Source organism: Crotalus tigris, unplaced genomic scaffold (genome assembly GCF_016545835.1).
Source record: "Crotalus tigris isolate CLP2741 ecotype Arizona unplaced genomic scaffold, ASM1654583v1 scf7180000023830.6690815, whole genome shotgun sequence".
NCBI lineage: Eukaryota > Metazoa > Chordata > Lepidosauria > Squamata > Viperidae > Crotalus > Crotalus tigris.
Genome location: NW_024100214.1, coordinates 5,681,317 through 5,701,103, shown reverse-complemented (window position 1 = coordinate 5,701,103; position 19,787 = coordinate 5,681,317). Strand labels below are relative to the sequence as shown.

The 19,787-nt window shown below is 41.2% G+C and overlaps 1 protein-coding gene across 2 annotated transcripts in view; it reads left to right on the top strand.

Annotated features, from left to right (window-relative positions):
* The window catches only part of CD151 (CD151 molecule (Raph blood group)), a 46,935-nt gene that overhangs the window by 5,261 nt on the left and 21,887 nt on the right, over window positions 1–19,787 (top strand). Inside the window, exons 1-3 of one of the 2 annotated variants that reach the window (XM_039321905.1) lie at window positions 10,897–11,849; window positions 17,831–17,933; window positions 18,972–19,163. In XM_039321905.1, coding sequence (XP_039177839.1) covers window positions 17,850–17,933; window positions 18,972–19,163 — 276 coding nt within the window. In that variant the 5' untranslated portion in view covers window positions 10,897–11,849; window positions 17,831–17,849. Of the gene's footprint in view, window positions 1–10,896; window positions 11,850–17,830; window positions 17,934–18,971; window positions 19,164–19,787 lie in introns of those variants that run through there. The other variant, XM_039321904.1, reaches the window with a different exon arrangement.

Sequence of the window (19,787 nt, the reverse complement as noted above, 5' to 3'; positions counted from 1 at the left end):
CACTAAACACTGCGAGTTCAAGGATCTAGAAGAACGGCTGAGAGACAGATTTGTATGCGGACTGAGGCATAGAGAATTGCAGCAGAGACTTTTCGCTAAAGAAGACTTATCATTCCAAGATGCCTTGAGAGAGGTTACTGCAGAAGAGGTAGCGGGCGGCGCCATCAAGAACATGAGGCCGATCAGAAGTACTCCAGAAGCTGTGTCCGTGCACCAGGAAGGAATCCAAAGGAACCCAGAGGAGGATCCTGACGATTGAAGTAGACCGTCTCTACCCCACGAAAGAAGGGAAACAGAAGGAAAGCTCTTCAGCTCTCCCCAAGTGCCTCGGTTGTGGAGGTCGCCACAAGAGGACTGACTGTAGATTCTGCTCCGCTATCTGTAGGGCATGTGGAAAACAGGGACACATTGCAGCTGTGTGTCTGGGCCGTCAGAAGGTACAACCTTGGGAAGAATTGCGCCTGAAAGGTACCAGGGTCCCCAGCCAAAACAGGGTGGGTTTCTGTGCTTCGTGAAGAAGCATTTATAGGACAGGCACACACAAGCCCATTAAGAAAAAGCTGTCACTTAAAGTGAAGTTACAAGGGGTTCCATTGGCTATGGAACTGGATACGGGGTCTGCACTTTCAATCATTTCCATGCACACGTTTAGGAAGATTTGTTCTGGCAGCGGATTTCAGGCCAAGCTGAGGCCTTCCGACATTGTGTTAACAGACTTTCAAAACTCCAGAGTGTGTGTTAAGGGGGAGGCCACCCTTAACGTACAGTATAAGGATTTTGAAGGTCCACTAGATGTAATAGTAGTAGGGGGTGAGCGAACGAGTCTCATAGGACTCGATTGGTTTGAGGCCCTGGGAATACACGTCACAGGGCTCAATAGCTTGCAACCAGTAGACCTACAAGAAGTCTGCAAAGAATTTGCAGATGTTTTCAGCCCACAGCTGGGCACGTACAAAGGACCCCCTGTGTCACTGAAATTAGACCTCACTGTCAACCCTATTAGAATTAAAGCAAGAAGGGTTCCTTTTGCATTGAAAGGTAAAATTGACACCGAATTAGACAAATTGATTCAGCAAGGAGTTCTAGAACCTGTCGACTCCAGTCCTTGGGAGACCCCCATTGTCACGCCTCTTAAGGCAAATGGGGACATTCGCATCTGTGCAGATTACAAATGCACTCTGAATAAGGCATTGCAGCAACATGCCTATCCTGTTCCCGTGGTCAGTCATACTCTGGCCTCCCTCAAGGGGGGGGGGGCGTGTTTTTGCAAAGCTTGACCTAGCTCAGGCGTATCAACAGTTGCCTGTTGATGATGCTGCTGCTGTAGCTCAAACCATTGTGACCCACAGGGGGGCATTCAAGGTAAAGAGGTTACAATTTGGAGTAAATGTTGCTCCTGGAATTTTCCAAAGCATAATGGAAAACACACTACGGGGTATACCAGGGGTTTGCCCCTATTCTGATGATGTCTTAATTGCTGGAGACTCTACACACAACTTAGCTGAGAGATTAAGGGCTGTCCTGCTGAGGTTCAGGAAAACGGGCCTCAAACTTAAGAAGGACAAATGTAAAATTGGGGTGCCTTCTACAGATTTTCTGGGATTCAAAATTGATGCTACCGGGATTCACCCTGCTGAATCCAAATTGAAAGCTATTATGCATGCTCCTAGGCCAAAGTCCAAGGCCGAACTACAGGCCTTTCTGGGCCTTCTGAACTTTTACAACTCCTTCCTTCCAAACAAGGCTAGTGTAGCCGAGCCTCTTCATAGGCTCCTGGACAAACAGGCAGTGTGGCAGTGGTCACAAAAACACGAAGCAAGTTTCAATGAGGTTAAGGCCTTACTCACTTCTAACAGTGTGCTTGCACATTTCAATGAATCCCTTCCTGTGTGCATCGCTTGTGATGTTTCTCCTTATGGGGTAGGAGCCGTACTAAGCCACCTCAGACCAGATGGAACTCAGGTTCCTGTTGCATATTACTCCAGAACCTTGTCTTCTGCAGAGCGAAATTATGCTCAAATTGACAGGGAAGCTTTAGCTGTTGTTGCTGGAATCAAAAAGTTCCATGATTTCCTATATGGCAGGCATTTCACGGTCTTCACTGACCATAAGCCTTTGTTGGGGCTGTTTACTACACATAAACAAACTCCCCAAATCATCTCCCCCAGAATGCTGAGATGGTCTATCTTTCTGTCTGCCTATGATTTTTCCTTATTTCACAAACCTGGGAAAGAAATGTGGGCCCCACCGCCCAAAACATATTTAATGAGAGGGGTCTGGCTTCTTATCTTCATATATAGATGAATTCCCCTCTCTTCTACTAGACTAGCGGGCAGGTGCCATAATGTTCCTAAGCACAATGTTTGTGTAACATAATAGAGGTTGAACTGATCACACATGTTTTTTTTTAGTGTATACTTTATTTGACCATGTGCCAAAATCTTTTCCTCTTCCAGTAGTCACCCCAGCCATTAAGGTGGTTTCTGTGTTGATTTCCTTCCTGCTAACGTGGTCTTTAAGAAACCTATAATGTTGAATTTTGTTACTTAGCATCAAGAGGGTGGAAGGATACGCCCTGTGAAATATAGACCTAACTGATTATAGATATACAGCCTTGTCTTGTTTTTTATCCCCCTGTACTTGTTTGCTGGTTAATAACTATAAAAATTGAAATTCAATGTATCAAAATGTGTCGGTTAGCAAGATTAGGTGTCTCTTTAAAAGCAATACAGCCAAACCACCCCTCCAGTCTGCAGATCTGGAAGAGAGCCAAGTTTTCCTCCTGGAGTAAGCTGAACCCCTTGGAAGCATTTCTCTCATACCATTTCCCAAGCAGCATTGTTTAAAGTGCCAGAGTGGGAGTGACTGGACATAAAGGCCTGTGTCTCATTTCATCTGTAATCTGGATAACAATCACAGCCTTTATTTTTGGATTGTTAGTTTTGAAAGACAAATGTCCCAACCCATGATTTATTTATTTATTAAAAAAATGATGTGCAGAGGTGTATTGGAGGGAAGAAGGTGTGGTTGGATGGTATTTCCTTTGGCATCTGCTGTCTTGCAGTCTGTTCTGTATCATTGCCTAGTTAAGGTCAGTTTTGCTCAATGAAATATGCCTGGGTGGAATTTTTTTTTTCCATTCTTGGCTCCCAGATGTCTCCTTTGGCAAACTAATTTTACTTCTGCTCCTAACGAAAATATGCTGCTGTTTGAGGATTTAGTAATGCTCCCACAAACAATGTGGGAGATTCTAATGAAAACAAAGGCATCTGGGAGTTGCTGCTTGTGTGGGCACAATAGAACGAACTTGTGCTGCCCATTTGTATTTGAAGTCTCCTAAAAGCAGCCCTGAGTAGCAAATTTTGTTCAGGAATGCATTATGTGAAAACAAACAAACAAAAACAAACTCACAGTCTGCATCACCCAGCTTTTTTTGGGGGGGGGGGAAGAACAGAAGCTAAGGACTTCACATGGACTTTGAGTGCCATGCTGCTGTTTCAAAGGGGGAAGTATCTCTTTACTCCTTGTTTCTGTTTATATCACACCAACACTCATTGGAGGTCAGTTCATTACATGGCTGATTTACACATCATGGGAAGCGGTCAGCCATGATTTGTGAAAGGCAGTGCAGGCATTTGCACAAGTCAGAGCCAAGTAACTTTTGAGTGTATTTTCTTTTGAAAAAGTCTAAACCCCACGCTTTTAGTTAGATGACTACTCTGAATGGGTAGTAGTACTTGATCTGGCTCATTGTACTTGTCCTGTTCTTTCTCCCATTTCCTCTAGTTCTTTGAGTTTTGAATGCATCTGTATTCCTTTCTGTAGTTTGTGTCTCTAGTTCAGTGGTGGGGAACCTATGGCACGCGTGCCAGAGGCGGCACTCAGCCCTCTCTGTGGGCATGAGCACTGTTGCCCCAGCCCTGCCTCCCTCCGTGGCCCCCTCAGCAGCTCCCCAGGAGGAGAGTCACCCCCGGACACGGAGCAATGTAGCCAAGCACACGGCAGCTGGGCAGCAGGGACAAGACTCCACCTCGTGCCCCATCACGCGCAGATGATGCTGTGGGGTGCGGATGGAGGGCGTGTCCACCATGGCACTGCAGGGCCGCCTGAGCGATCTGCGGCAGGCCATGGAGGCGGTGGGTGGCCCAGCAGGTGGGGCGGGGGTGGAACGGGCTGGGCGGAGTGATGGGAACGGGGCGGTTTTTGGGCACTCGGTCTCTAAAAGGTTCGCCATCACTGCTCTAGTTTGTATACAGGCCTGTATTCTCTACTGGACACAGTGCCCAGAGACAATAAGATCATTTTATCTCCAAAATGTATATCTTATGGATTTATAATTATAATATCACCATCTCAACTCTAAGAAGAAATGCAAGATTGGAAGATGTGGAGAGACCTGGCCCATAGAATCGCCAAGAGTCAGTCATGACTGAATAGATAACATTATCATCAGTTATAATATGGGACCTATATCTTGTATATCTTTTTTTTTCCTTTGGCAGGGTGAACTTAGGGTCTATAAGAGTCTCCAGGGTCTAAATGATTTTTTAAAATCCTGCTCTGGTTCTCTGGGCACTGCTGACGAAGCATTCTTCCCAACATGTTTTACTGAATGTCTACGGAGAAATGATCTCAGACACAAAATTAAAATGATCCTAGACACACAATTTTCTATTTCCTCATTTCAGTCTTAGTGTTGCAGAAAGTTTTTATTTTTTAATGAAAAGGACTCCAACCAGTTAACCCCCTGAGATTTCTCTTGAGATTGCATTAAGACATGATTCACAAACATTTTTACATTTTACATTTTTATCTGGAAAATACGTTAATGACCTGAGGGGGAAAAAAATACCTTCCACCTACTTATTCAACCATAGGGTTGTTTAAAAGGTGCATAAACATTAGAAACGGTGTTATTTTATTGGAATGTCTGGAAGCAATGACAGCTAAAAGGGGTGGATTTATTTTTTAATGGTGCATCGGAAGTACAGCTTTTCTTCAAATTGCAGCTGTGTGCAACTTGGACGATGTCTTGTGAAGCTTCTCAATTTAGTTGATTAGTACCTGCCTTTCATTATGAGAAAGAGGTTTAGCATTTACAGAAGTTATTTCAGCTTGAGCAATATTATTGCAGAGTACTATTGAACACAATCAAAGTAAAAGCGAGGAGAACTAATTTCTTTGTAAATTTAAATAGCGCAGTGGGAAAAAAAAACAACCCAGACCTGTATTGCTTTCCAGTTGCATTGGTTGTTTTGTGTTTATTCTGTATGATGAAGTGATGGTATAGTGTAGTATTAACTTTTCTTGCCATTGGAATGGCCTCCGCAAAAATGAGAGATAGGTGGGGGGGGGACAATTTCTCCTTTGCAGTTCTTCTCATGTAATATATGGGAACTTGCAGGAATAGAAGCAAGTCCCATCATGCAAGCAGAAATCCAGGCCTCAAATTTTGAATTTTATCCAAAGTAGGAAGCTACACAATATGGAAAAGTGCAGAGTTGGACTGAATTAAGATTTATAATGGGAAACAAATTGCAGGGTTTTTGGGACACACAATTGCAAATGAGTTTATCTTTATAAGAAGTAACTTCGGGGAAAATTCTGAGCTGATCTTTCCTGAGCTGATCATTCCTAAGAAGGGATTATTGTCAAAGATAATACAACATCCAAATAGAATTTAGATAGAGGCTACCTGGAAAAGATGATGGAAAAGAGACTTGGCCGGGAAAGTTAGAGGAAAACCTGGATCTCTGGTTTCCTCAGTGTAAGACGCATCCTTCATTTATTATTTATTTATTAAATTTATATAATCATCCATCTCACGAGAACTGACTATGGGAAATGTACAATAGTTAGTAAAAAATGCGTATATATATAAACAGATGCTTAAAAATGGAAAACAACAACATTGAAATGGAGATGATTAACACTAGAAACCCAATAAAAGAATTGATGGAATTAAGCAGATGTGTTTTTGGTCATGGATGCCAACCATACCTGGAAATGCCCTCCAGTACATGATTTCTGAGGGGAAAAGTGCTAGATAATAGAAATTAAACTTAGCTGAAACTTTGGTGATCTGCACATTTAAAGAAGATAGATTCTTGTTAATTTGATCGAAGACCACCAAAAGATACTAGGGCATTCTCTACAGTCAGAAATAGACAAAAATATCCTGCAGTGGGCAACCATTTCTATATTGCAACCAAAGAAGCTACGTGACCATTTCCACAAAGACACAGGAGTTAAAACTGACTTGAAAAAACCCTGACTTTAAGCAGCTTAGTTGATATGTATAACCCAATTGTGATTTTATTATTGATATGATGTGTTTTTGTAAAATTTGCAAAGCTTACTGAATATTTGGTGGTGCATGTGCACTAGAAGGGCAGGAAATACATTTTATATAGAATTAAAATAAAAGGTGCTTTTGGAAATAAATGTCATTATTGACAAATATTGTATATCGCAGTGGTGGCGAACCTATGGCACGGGTGCCAGAGGTGGCATTCAGAGCCCTCTCTGTGGGTACACGCATCATCGCCCTAGGCCTTCAGCTGGGTTTTATAAAACCTTTTCGCTTTAGGCCTCTACCGCCGTGTGCAAAAAAAAAAAGGTTCAATCAATCAATTTCAACTTCTTGCAGGAAAAAAAAAGATCTTGCAAAGTTGGAATTGATTGAACTTTTTAGTCCCACCCAGTCTGCCATTACCACCGCAGCGACGCCCACCCAATGGCCACACTCACCCAATGGGCCACACCCACCCGGCACACAATGATGCATAAGTGGGTGTTGGGTTGCAGTTTGGGCACTCGGTCTCTAAAAGGTTCGCCATCACTGGCACATCGGATTGATTTGATATTGTATGTTTGAGAGCGAGGGAGGGAGAACCAGTTGCAAAATATTCAGTTTCATTGACACTTTTTGCTGTTTGCTAAGACTGTTCAGGTAAATGTTTGTTTTTCTCCTGCATGGAGAAATTGACTCTGTTGTGGAGCAGAAAATATTTTCATCAAAGGCCACTCTTTGACATTATATGGACAGATGAGAAGGTGAATTGAGCCTCTGGAACAGAATTTTAAGCCCAGCTTTAAAGGAAGAGTGGCAAACTGTGGCCTTCCAAATATTGTGATATTAAATAAGGGTAAGTGTTGGTTGTTCCAAGTCATATCACAATAAACATTTCTGAGTGGGCACAGTTGACACTCTTGAAATTGTATTTCTGTGTGGCACTGAGAAAAATCTACATGGAAGAACAGGTGGCAGCTGCAGCTTAGAAGGCCTTTGCACAAATCTATTTTTGCCTCCAGTTGTATCCATTCCTGCATGAAGAGGCCTTACTCACATCTACTAATGCTTTATCACTTCTTTGCTGGATTACTACACTGTAATGTTCTCTACCTGGGACTTTCCTTGAAGATCATACCAGCTACAGCTGGTCCAGAATGTAGCATCCTGGGCAGTTACAGGCATTCCTCTGTGAGATCATGTAACATTTCTGTTTCAAGAGCTGCATTGGTTACCAGTAAGCTTGTGGGTACATTTTTTTAAGGCAGTAACTTAGTAAGTAAACTTTCCTCAATCTAATTTATGGACTCTGCTATCTGCATATGTAGCACAGGTGGTCATTCACATACCCTCAGATTTTTGGCTCTCTCCAGATAGAAGGGAAACCCTGAATAATTATCATCTAATTGCCATTGTAATATGCAATTCTCAACCTCTTTGGTTTCACAACCATCAGCTCTGAAGATGGTCTTTCTTCCCAACCTAATGAGGCAAGAATTGTTTTGATTTGATTAAACAAATAATAAAGTGAACAGAATTCTACTCCCTTCTTGAAACAGCTGTGATGTTTCTTTATGTTATTTGCTTTAAAAGCATTATAAAAGTCCCATTTTGTACTTCGGCCTTCTGTGATTTTTTTCCCCCATTTCATTTTATTTGGTAGCAAAAACAGTGGGCTATATTTCTAATAACTAGCAAGCAGATGGATGAGCATATCCAGAGATCTGTTTTCCCTTTACAGGTTCTTCCATCTGCCTTGAATAGCTCATCTTTCACCAAGAAATATTAGGATAGTCACAATGTTGCAAGAGTTGTTCATTTATAACACTACCCTCCTAGTTATTTTGCTCAAAATATTCATTATATACTTTCTGTTGAGTCCTAGAATTGAGCCTCAGGAAAGGACTGGGAGGAAAAAAGGGCCAATAGATAACTAAAAATAGGAGACAAATAGTTGAAAGGATTTTTATTCAGAATCATTAAAAGTTTGTTTTTTTTAAAAAAAATCTCACTTGTGCACTCAGAGAGAACCAGTTATTCAGTGAAAATTTTAAATGTTTAAGTTAAGATAGGGCAAGTTGCATGCTTTCTGTATATGGGGGTGGGGGAGTCTTGTGCATGTCAGACATACTCCAACGAGAAAACATCTCAGAAAAAAAGTTAGCAAGCCTCCAAAGAGGCAGGCAAGGCTGTTGGGCTTATATTAGGAAAGCAGCCAACCAGCTGATGGGAGCGCCAGTGTACAGTGTACAATGGTTTCATTCTAAAAGCTTTTTGTGTGATTGATTCACAGGGCTCACTTCAGCAACCACTGAGATGAAGGAGGAAACAATAAGAAATGAAGGACTCACATCTTTCAGTGAAGTGACAAGAGCCAGGGCCCTAGAAAAAAAAAAAGCTCTTTTTAATCTGGTCTAAGTCTGGCACACCCCAAAGGAGCTGCTGCACACAACTTTCATTTGCAACATGAAAGGTGTTTTTATAGGAAAGGATTTTTTTCATGCAGCTATTTCAGGGAAAGGAGTAGGGCTGGAGGACCCCCCCCCCAAATATGACAGCCTCGGGCCTCTCAGGCATTTCTCTTTATGATCACCAAACTCCCTGTCCCGCTTGACCGTTTGTAATTTAAAAGCACTTTCTTGAGTTCCAAAAACAGAAATGAAACTGCCATGCTGTAAGTCAAAGTGTCAGACTTTCCTCCGCAAGAATAAAATGAAGAATGATTGTATCATGGTGTTTTGTTTATTCATTTCAAGTATATAACAAGAGAGATATTTGCATTGACTAGGGCTTGGATAAGTGTTTAAATGTCTGTAATATATTCACTTAGCTGCTTAGCTGAGGACTGGCCCCATCAATCTGGATTTTCTTCCATGAAATGTTTTGTAGCCATTATCTTACGCCCTGGCTGTGAAATACAGTGCTGCGTTATTAGTGCCACTTTACATTATCCTTGAATAACAAGGATTGACAATATTTTCTGGCGTCTTTCCCTCATCTTTAAAGCAGTGCCCTGTAATTTGACTCCTTTGAAAAGTACCTCCTCTTAAAACAGAAGTAGCCTTTGAAAACGTTATGTCTATTTACATTTTCCCCCTAATTGGAAAATTGACACTTCTTTTGCTTAGTAAATATCTAGTTTGCCTGTCTTGGAAAAGCTGAAGGAGACTTACAGAATAAAACCATATATCACACTTCCCTAGTCTGATGACACGCAGTTGTGTTCGTGGCTCAATAGCCATGGGATAATGAGAATTTGTAGTCCAGTACCTCAAGAAAGCAGATTTCTACCCAAATCATACTTGGTTGAGAATTTTCAAACGGATATCCAATAAATGTGAAGGGCACCTGGTTGTGGAAGGCTGATCGATATAAGCTGTTTTCTGCTAAGAAAGTTTAGCAAGAAACTTCTATATTGTCAAGAGCCACCTCCTACTGCTACAAAAAGAAGAGTAACTGCTCATTTCTAAGGCTCTGGGCAACAATTAAGTTTTTTTATTATTCCTAAGACTGGAGGAACAAGGCTGTAATATTTCTGGAGAGCAGTGTTTATTATGCTCTTGTTTTGCTTGATTGTGGCTTTTAAATCTTTATTTTACCTCTATTTCCTAAACTCCCGCTTTGGGTTTAGATCTAGCCTCAAGATAGGCTACAAAAAAGTAGCTTCAGGAGCTGCTTTCTTTATTACTATACAGGCTGAGACAAGTATGAAGGGCAAGGAGTGTGGGTAAAAAGATGGTTGTAATTATAAAAGAGTGTGATGATGTGAGCAGATGACTTTGTTGAGATGCTTGTTTATAATTAAGAATTTACTGCTTAGGATATGCCAGGTAAGAGAAAACCCTGGGCCACAGGTGTTCTACTCAATTCTGTGCCTTGGGACAATCTCTGAGTTCACACGTTGCCAGAGGGGGTAGTGTGTTTGGATAAGCAAGCAAGAACCCATCTACTCCCTTTTCTTCCCAGCTTCCTACCAAGATGGCTTATTATGGCATTCTCAAGAACAAAAGCCTATACAGCTAAGTGGTATAAGGCAAAAAGAAACTGCTGGAATTTGCCATCGATGAGATAATTTTTACCAAATGAGTGCAGGTGCTTCAGCAAATCTGCTACTTGAATAGCCTTTAAGCTTCTGTTTTTGTTTCCTTATCCCTGAGATATATTTTCTCCTCTTCTTTCTTAAAGTGCACATATTTAATATTGGTAGATTGATGTGAATAAGTTCAAGTTAATAGCCAGCAAGATTTTTTTGTCTGTGTATATGTGCGTATTTTTAATTATTGGCATTTTATTCTGGTGCAAAAGGAGGAAATTCAGAATGTTATTTTCTCAGAATGATATTACAAAACTTCTGTTCTACTGGATTGGTTAGTAAAAACCTATTAGCAAATAATACTTCATCAGTAAAGGAAGGCTGAGGAGTGGGATAGATGCACCCTTCTTATGGAGCTAAGAGAGAAATGAAGGGAGGGAGGGAGGGAGGAGAGGAGAAGGAGGAGTTAGAAGAGGAGTCATCTATATAGGCCCTTGTTTCTTTGCCAGCAGCTTCACTCACCTGTATACAATTGCTGGTCTCTTGTGCCAAGCAGGTGACTAGTCAAAAACACACTGGATATACTATAGCCTCAGCATTTTGCTATTATGAGACAAGTGGTGCTATTACTTGATAGACTTGGAATCAGTTAAAATAAATAGATTTCAACTTGGAAAAATTGAGTCTTTTTGAAGAGGCTTGGGTTCCCAAATCATAGATATAAAGCCTCAGCAGACATAATATTGAAAATGGCCTTTTATCAGTGCAGGAGAGGATTATTATGGTATTATGGTAGTATTTGATGTTTGCTTCTTAAAAATATTTTAGTGATCTTTTAAAAATCTTTGTTGTGCCTATTAAGTCAAACTGTTTTGGAAATGTATGAGTCTAATTGGTGTTGGAATCTTGGATAGAAATGCTTTATGAAAAGCCCTTCTGTATGGAGAAATGGGCAGGGCAAAACTCTCTTAAGAGTTTTCTCCAAAGCCTCAAAGAAGAATAGCAATAACTGTGCAATGAGCTATGGATGTATTTTCTCCCTAATTCCCCTTTCTGGCTTCCTTTGGCGGAATGACTCTATCATGCACCTGTGCATAACTGCAAGAAACCAGCTGGTATTTTATTGGAGTCTCTTTGAACGTATGTCTAAATAACAAGAAAATGTTGCCTGCAGGATGTTTGCAGTCTTTCTTGGTGATGCATACCTTGAAATATGTATGAACGGCTTCAGATACTTCTACATGTTATATTTTGCACAAGCTTGTGCCATTAAGCCAAGAACTCGACTTTTGTGGGCTGAATGAGAACATGGTGGCTTAGAATGAAATGCAAGACATCAAAATATTGCAAGGCCCCCTAGAGAACTATCTTTTGTGGCTCATCTTTCTCAGAAATGAAGGTTGGAACAGTTGCTGTCTGGGACCTCTTTCAATTCTTTGGTCCCCAACTTGAAATCTGCAGCAGAAGATTGGATTGACTCCAATGTTTTTCTGGGACTTGAACTAAAAATCAACCACAATCTGGGTGAGAAAATTGCAGGGTATAATTTAGATATATGGATGAACCACTCTACCTCTGCAGAGGAGTTTCCCTCCATATATGTCATTTCCAATTTCAATTTCCTTTCCCAGAAGCTTGGAGAGGGGACGGTGAGAAGGTAATTTTCTTCCTGGCTGTGAGCAATATTTTACTTCTCTAGAGTGCTGAACTCCTAAATGGATGCAGGAAACTACTCATTAGATTTAATTCCAGTGGACACAGGAAAGGGCTGTATCTCTTCACAACAGCTTTATTCTGCTGGTGGAGAGAATGAATTCATCGAATAGTCATATTGAGATGATCTGCAAGTTGATCCTATGTGAATGTATCTCCCTTTTCAACTGTATCAGATCAACAAAAGGAGATAGCTCATTTTCAGGATTGGATGATCTAGGCCAGAGGTAGGCAATCTTGGCTCTTTTATGACCCGTGGACTTCAACTCCAGAATTTCTGAGCCAGCCTTGCTGAGGGGAAAGTGAGAGGTTTCCATGATGAGCCATGCTGGCTCAGGAATTCTGAGAGTTGAAGTCCATGAGTCCTAAAAGAGCCAAGCTTGCCTACCCTTGATCTAAACAAACTAGTGTCTTCTATTGAGATTATCTCTTGAAATTGTGCATAGCTCAGCATGTGCTAAGTGAATGTGAGAATAGAACTACTGGATCATCCCTAGCCCTTCTAGTCACCATCCCATCTTTATACAGTGGTTCACCTGATGTAGCATGGAAGCCCACCAATAGGAGACTAAAACAGACCTCGTCTTCTATAGTTGCTCTCTAAAGCAGGGCTTTTCAACCTTTTCACCGATTGTACCACTTTTAGGATATTGCAATATTTGAGTACCACCCAGCAAGGTGTCAAAAACCTGATGACCAAAAAAAAAAAAAAAAAACAAAAAAAAAACTGTTCAAAGTTGCAATTGCACTGAAATGACTTATGACCATTTTTCACACTTATGAAAAAGGGTCCCAGGTTCATGTGATTTATATTTGGATGCTTGGCAACTGATTCATATTTATGATGGTCACAGTGTTCCAGGGTCATGTGATCCCCTTTTGCAACCTTTTGACAAGCAAAGTCAATGGCAGGGCTGCTGGTGGCCAAGTGCTAAGGTGGAACTTCCCTCCCTCCCTCTTTCTCATGCCCACCTCCTTCTGAAGGAAGAATTTGAACCCCCTCATATTTTCCCTCTTCCATATATTCATCAAACAAGGAAAAGCCTCCAGAGACAGAAAAGACAAGCTGCTGAGTGAACTAGCTTAAAAAGGCACATTCCCCTTTAAGAATTAGCTACTGGCTAGAAAGGAAAATTAAGGAAGAAAAAAAATGTAGTAAGTATTGGCTGCCGGCTAAGGCAGCCTCCTCAAATGGCCCCATTCATAAGTAAAGGAATGCTACAGGCAAAATCCATTCAGGAGAAAAATACTTCAAAATCCCTTGCAGCAAAACTTACAGCTAACAATAGCAGAGCAATAGAAGCTAACAGGAGACATCAGCCATCAGCCAAATAGAAAATGCCAAACAGTCCTTAAGAACACAAAGCCCTCATTGCACAAATCCCAGAACTTCAAAGTCACAAAAGCACATAAGAATCCTTCCACTCTCCATCTCCCTCCCTCCATGTCTCACCTCCAGTTGATGCTACCTTTCTTCATTCCTCCTGGAGGGCAATCCCTCCCCTGCTACATTTCTTGCCTGTTTGTTGCTGCCAGCACAGGTGGCTGCCACAGAAGTTGTAGATCGGCTCATGGCTGGCCTGCTTGATCTCCTTTCCTCTCCCCCCACCCTCCTTCTTCCTCTTTGGTACAGCTAGAGCTGACTCCACCTCCTCCCAAGGCTCCTTCTTTTTCTCTCCCTCTCCCACCTCCTTTTATAGCCTCTCCTTCTCTGCCCCTCCTCCTTTCTTATGGGGGAGGGTGAGCCAGAAGTGAGTCTGGGGCCTTTGCCTTGCCCCAGCCACTCTGTAGCTCCAGAGGACTCTCTCTCACAGTAAGTCCTTGCCTGTGCTGTCACTTCCCTTCCCCACTACACTTGGCTAGGCAGGGCTGCGTACCACCTGCCACTTGTTAATGTACCACAAGTGATATGCGTACCACCTGTTGAAAAGCCCTGCTCTAAAGCTCAAAGGGTACCTCCTTGTGACTTGAAAGTGTAATTCAAATTTTGCCCTTGTTTGGATTAGTTTTGTGAGCATTGTGCAGACAAAGCCATAACATGGAGAAATTCAAATAGGTACGAGCATAATTTCCAGAGATTGTGAGCATGGCTTTTAGCAGAAGCAGAACAAAAGGCCTTAAAAGAAACAAACTAATCTTCTGTTTAGGTTGTCTAATTCATTTATACAGTATCCCAAAATCCAGATTTCCTTGGCACAAGTGCATGCAAGTTCTGAGATCAGAAAGATAAACTGTGTTGCATACAGAACTGTAGTGCTAGCTTAGACATAGAGCAGTGTTTCTCAACCTTGACAATTTTAAGGCATATGGACTTCAACTCCCAGAATTCCACAGCCAGCATTGCTGGCTGTGGAATTCTGGGAGCTGAAGTCCACATGCCTTAAAATTGTCAAGGTTGAGAAACACTGAGATAGAGAATCTTTTCAAATTTTCAGGTTTTGGAATTTTAAGAGCATATTGTGGTTCTCACAAAACATCTACCATGAAACTTACTTGTGCACTAAATTGGCATCACAGGAGGTATGTTCAATCACGGGATGCCAATTTATTAGAAAACAGCTGGTGAGATTCTTCCTACCAGTTCATTTAGTGACTAGTCCCTTCACAATGTTTTCTACCATCCCAGATTTCCACTTCTGTTCATGCAAATAGATACACTCCCAAACAAAGCACTGAACTATAGCCACCCACCACCACTGTTTTTTTTTAAAGTGCTTCTGGTATAAATATTTTTGCAAGAAGGTAGCACTTTGCTAACTTCAGGAGATCAAGGAACCCAATGGGCACTAAGGAAGGTGCCCACAAATATCACATTTTCTACCTAAAGAGAGGAATGGACTTTGCCTCTCCACTGCACCATGAAAAAGCCTAGCTTGTTCCAACTGATGGCAAAGAAAAGCATGAACCTGCAAAGATAGAATTCCTTCAGAGTATGATTAGTTCTGGTAATATCCCCGATGGCTTGCCAGTTTTATTGCAAGAACAGTCTTGCTATATTCTGAAATGCTGCTTTTTGGCCAGGACAACTAGAGAGAGCAGTGATAGTTCCATGATTCACTGGCCATTAATGGGGCATTAATCATGCTGCTTTCTGACTTTCCAGCTGCTTTCCGGCTACAGCATTAAAATCAGTAAGTGTCTTTTAAAACTATCTGCGAAATCCCACTGACTTTACAAGCTTCTGATGAAAATTTAGAAGGAACGTAACAGTATCTCTTGAAGTGCTGAATTGTTTCCTGTGATAAAAATGAGGAAGCAATAATAGAAATGGAACAGTTTGCAGTAACATCTGATCATATCTGAAATCTCATTTCTTATGATGCTCAGGAAGAGAAAAATAGACATCTGGAAATGGAAATCTAGGGCTGGCTAGGTTTAAAGATTTTCCTCTGGAAAGAATTGCCTTTAATTCCTTGCAGTTTGGAGATGGCTGGATTGTAGTTCCAATGTTCTTGGTTGATGTTTCTTATTGATGGACAAAGAAAAAAATAATATTGACTCACAATACCACATTTGAGCTATTTTTGGCTTTTGAATCTTACAGACTCCCTTTAGGTATCAATAAAACTCTGATAACGTCAGTGACAGAAATAGGCAAACATTCAGGAAATCTGCCAAAGGTTGAATATTTTTTGTATAGAACAGTCTTTGTTTAATTTGGATGGATTGGAGAGGAAAGCTGGTTCTAGGACTGTGGTGGTGAACCTATGGCACGGGTGCCACAGGTGGCACGCAGAGCCCTTTCTGTGGGCACGCATGCCATTGCCCCAGTCCTATGCCTTCAGCGGGGTTTTATAATACCTTTTCGCTTTAGTCCTGTGCCGCCGTGTGCAAAAAAAAAAAAAAAGTTCAATCAATCAATTTCAACTTCTCGCAGGAAAAAAAAATCTCACAAAGTTGGAATTGATTGATTGAACTTTTTAGTCCCACCCAGTCTGCTGTTATCACTGCAACCACACCCACTCAATAGGCCACACCCACCCAATGGGCCACGCCCACCTGGCACCCAACAATACATAAGTGTGTTTTGGGTTGCAGTTTGGGCACTCGGTCTCTAAAAGGTTCGCCATCACTCTTCTAGGAGGAAGACGTGACACTTCCTTAAAACTGGTATTTTATGCCATATTATTAAAATAGCAAGCTAACGAATGAGAGAAGAAGTATAGCTTTCCACATGTTCCTTAGCACTTCAGATAAAATATACACATGTTGTTATTGTTATTGTGTATTACAACTCTACAATCCATCCAGACAAAACTACCCAGGGTTAGATCCATATCTATAAGGCATATCTGTTTGACATTTAGAGGTAGGCTTAACTGATAGTTGCCCCTCAACAATAAAGAAAAATTCAGAAGGTATTAAATTTTCTGAGAAGTGCTGTCCATGAGAGCTAAAGCCAGTTTAATTAATTTATTCATTAAATTTATTTGCCAGCCATGTCATTTTGAAGTTATATAATCTTTGTGACTGATACTACTAAATAGTTAGTGATAATTCCCACAGTTAGTTAACTATGAGAAGGAAGTGAAGAGGAAGGAAGTTTATAGGAGAAGAGAAAATAACAAACCAACTACTGTATGCGAGCTTATGGGGATGTTTTGAAGAGATTCCGCCTTAATTAAACTTGCTGTAAGTCTGGCTGAGAATTTGCAGTTTGAAAGATTGTACTGTTTTTATATCAGGTTAGCCTTAATGATGCCTTTCTGAAAGCCACGGGGTTCTTGTTTCTTGGATTTGTTAATTATATGGGGCTTGACAACAGTTCTGTATATCCTGAGAACAGTAAATCTTTCACCATTTACAAGCAATAAATCCTTGGGAAGCCTAATAGAAGTAGGATACTGGAATGTGAGAGGATGCATAAGGGGAGCACGGACATGTTTCATGATGACTGGGTTGTCAGCAAGCCAAGACTGGAGCATTCTGTCCCTGATACTATCTTGGGTGCATACAGTCATCTCTCGGTCTCTCCTTTTGGTTGTGAATAAGATCTTCTGCCAACTATGTTGTCACCTGTCCTAAGAAAAATCATTTGCTCTCTGTGTGTAGTTGGGCAAAAGGAAAAGACTGGAATGGAGATGGAAGCATTCCCATTTTTTCTCTCCAGAAAAATGTCCCATGCCCTGGCAGAACTTTCTAAACGCAAGAGACCAGAAAGGAGAAAAAAAGGTGTTTGTATTGCAAACTTCCATTTGTAGTAAATCCAGAGTGTCTCTTTAACTTGATGTACTCATGTAAAACTTAAGAGAGCACATTCTTATATGTTTGCTCTCTTTTTCTTGCTGTGTGTATGTAGCCTTCTGGTAAGAATTCAAGATGCTGGTCATAATTTACTAAAACCTGTGATAGCCCTCCTCGTGGCCCAAAGTGGAGAAAGGCATAAAACCTGGAAAGGGAGTTTTAACTTGGCTTCCTTTAGAGAAAACTGTACCCACAGGAGATATTCAGTGAAAGGTTGATCCTACTCTCTTTTGTTAACGTGACCCAAAGCACATAACACAAACATACACAGAAGCAATAGAATTAGAGGAGAACAGAAAGATGCACTGTGTCGTTTGTCATAGAGGAAAATGCAGACCCTCCCCATGTTGGTATGTAAAAAGTTCCCACAAGCGTGCTCTGCATGTTTTCCCTATCTTGTTTCCCTTATGTTGTTTTGTAGTCGTGCCAGCTGAGTTGTCATTGTATAGAGAAATGCAGAATGATAACGCTTGCACTTTGGGTGACAAAATAAAACAAGGAAATGACTCTTCATGGATTTAAGCTTTTGCTTTCTTGCTTTTTTACAGTTCTGTTGATTTGTGAACCATGCGTGAATACAGTGAAAGCAAGGAGACATGTGTGACCATCTGTCTCAAATACCTGCTGTTCATCTTCAACTTCTTCTTCTGGGTAAGGAGCCACTATTTGGTGGTACTTCCCTACATCATGCTATAAATCTAGGGTATTGTAGGGGTGTAGGAGTAATTAGGGTTAATTTAATGTAGTGTTGTGGATAGAGTGTTAGATTTGGATTGCAGAGACCACCAACTCAGCTTATCATATAAGGCTGTTGCTATTGGGGGGGGGGAAATGGAAGGAGGGAGTTATGTTTGTTGCCTTGAGCCTTTGGAGGAAAGACAATATATCAATCTAATTAATGCATGATATCTATCCACCTTCACTCTGTTTTTAAGAATGACGAGACAAGGCATTCAGGCAAACGTTTGCCTTAGCATCTATGTACCTTTTCTGCTCAGAGGCTTACAACTTTCTAAAGCCAACAAGTAATTGGTGATTGAAGAAGGTGGCATCTGAAATTTTCATTTGCACAGAAGGGTGGTTTCCCCCCTGACCTTAAGTCACTGGTTTTAAGTCCTTGAACTGGATTTAGGAGTTACTGTCTTTTTCTCCTTGTTTGAACTGCCTGCTGCATAGTCTGGAAGCCTATCAGAAGACGTTCAGCAGTCTAATAATGGGATCCTAGATAACATGGAGGAGATAACGTATAGATAACGTATTGGAAGGCCCTTGAAATGCAACAAACATATAGGGTGTTCATGTTCAGGCTATATAATGAATTCTTTCTGTGCTTGTATGGCTCAGATACTTTTTCCTAAATTGAGCTTTAAGGAACATTAATGCCTTTGCCAGAATCACAAAACTCTCAGTTTTGATTTCTTGATTGGATCTTGATAAATTCCTAATCATATAACCCAGAGAAAAGTGAAAGTAAAAAACAAACTTAGACTTATTCTAGAGAATGGAAGTCTATAAATCTTAAAAGTTGCCCAGGTTGAAAAAAAGCTGTGCTACAAGGCCCACGATTTCCAGACACGGTCCAGTGCATGTGGCGGATACCCGATCGAAGAACATTGAACTAGGTGGTTCTGGGAAATTTTAATGCCAGTATCTCTCACTCATCCTGTATGTTTCTTTCTCCCTCTTTAGCTGGCAGGAGGAGCTGTGATGGCAGTGGGCATTTGGACCCTGGCTGAGAAGAGTGACTATATTAGTCTTTTGCAGTCTAATATATACCTGGCAACAGCCTACATTCTGGTGGTGGCAGGTGCTGTTGTCATGATTACTGGCATATTGGGTTGCTGTGCAACCTTCAGGGAACAACGGAGCCTGCTGAAAGTGGTGAGTTTCTCTTATTTAAATGGATTACTCCTGGAACACAGAATGGGAAGGGGAATGTGCTTAGTCCAGGGGTCTCCAAACTTGGCCCTTTTATGACTTGTGGACTTCAACTCCCAGAATTCCTCAGCCAGGCACGCTGTCTGAGGAATTCTGGGGGTTGAAGTCCACAAGTCATAAAAGGGCCAAGTTTGAAGACCCCTGGCTTAGTCAGATGAAGGCAAGCTAAATTAGAAAAGAAACCCAGATTTGGGGCAGCTTGAAAGAAGAGCTACTGTTTCTAAATATGGAATGACAAAATACAAATCAGTTTTGCTCCAGCAAGATTATTTGGTGGGAAAAACTAACATATTTTTTCTGATATAGAGAAAACAAATGTACAGGGTTGGTTGCTTTGACGTCCTTTTTCTGTACTTGTGATATGATAAAGAGCAGGGTAAGCATGGAGTCTTCCTCAACTTTACAGTGTCCGTGCTGGCTGAGGTATTCTGGGAGCTGCTGTCCCAAAGCATTTGGAGGGAGCCAAGTTGGGGGAAAGGTTGTTATAATTTAAAGATCAAGTCACCCTTGAGGATATTTTTGAAGTTCTTCTAGTAGCATCAGAAGATGTTGGTGTTGGACATGGTT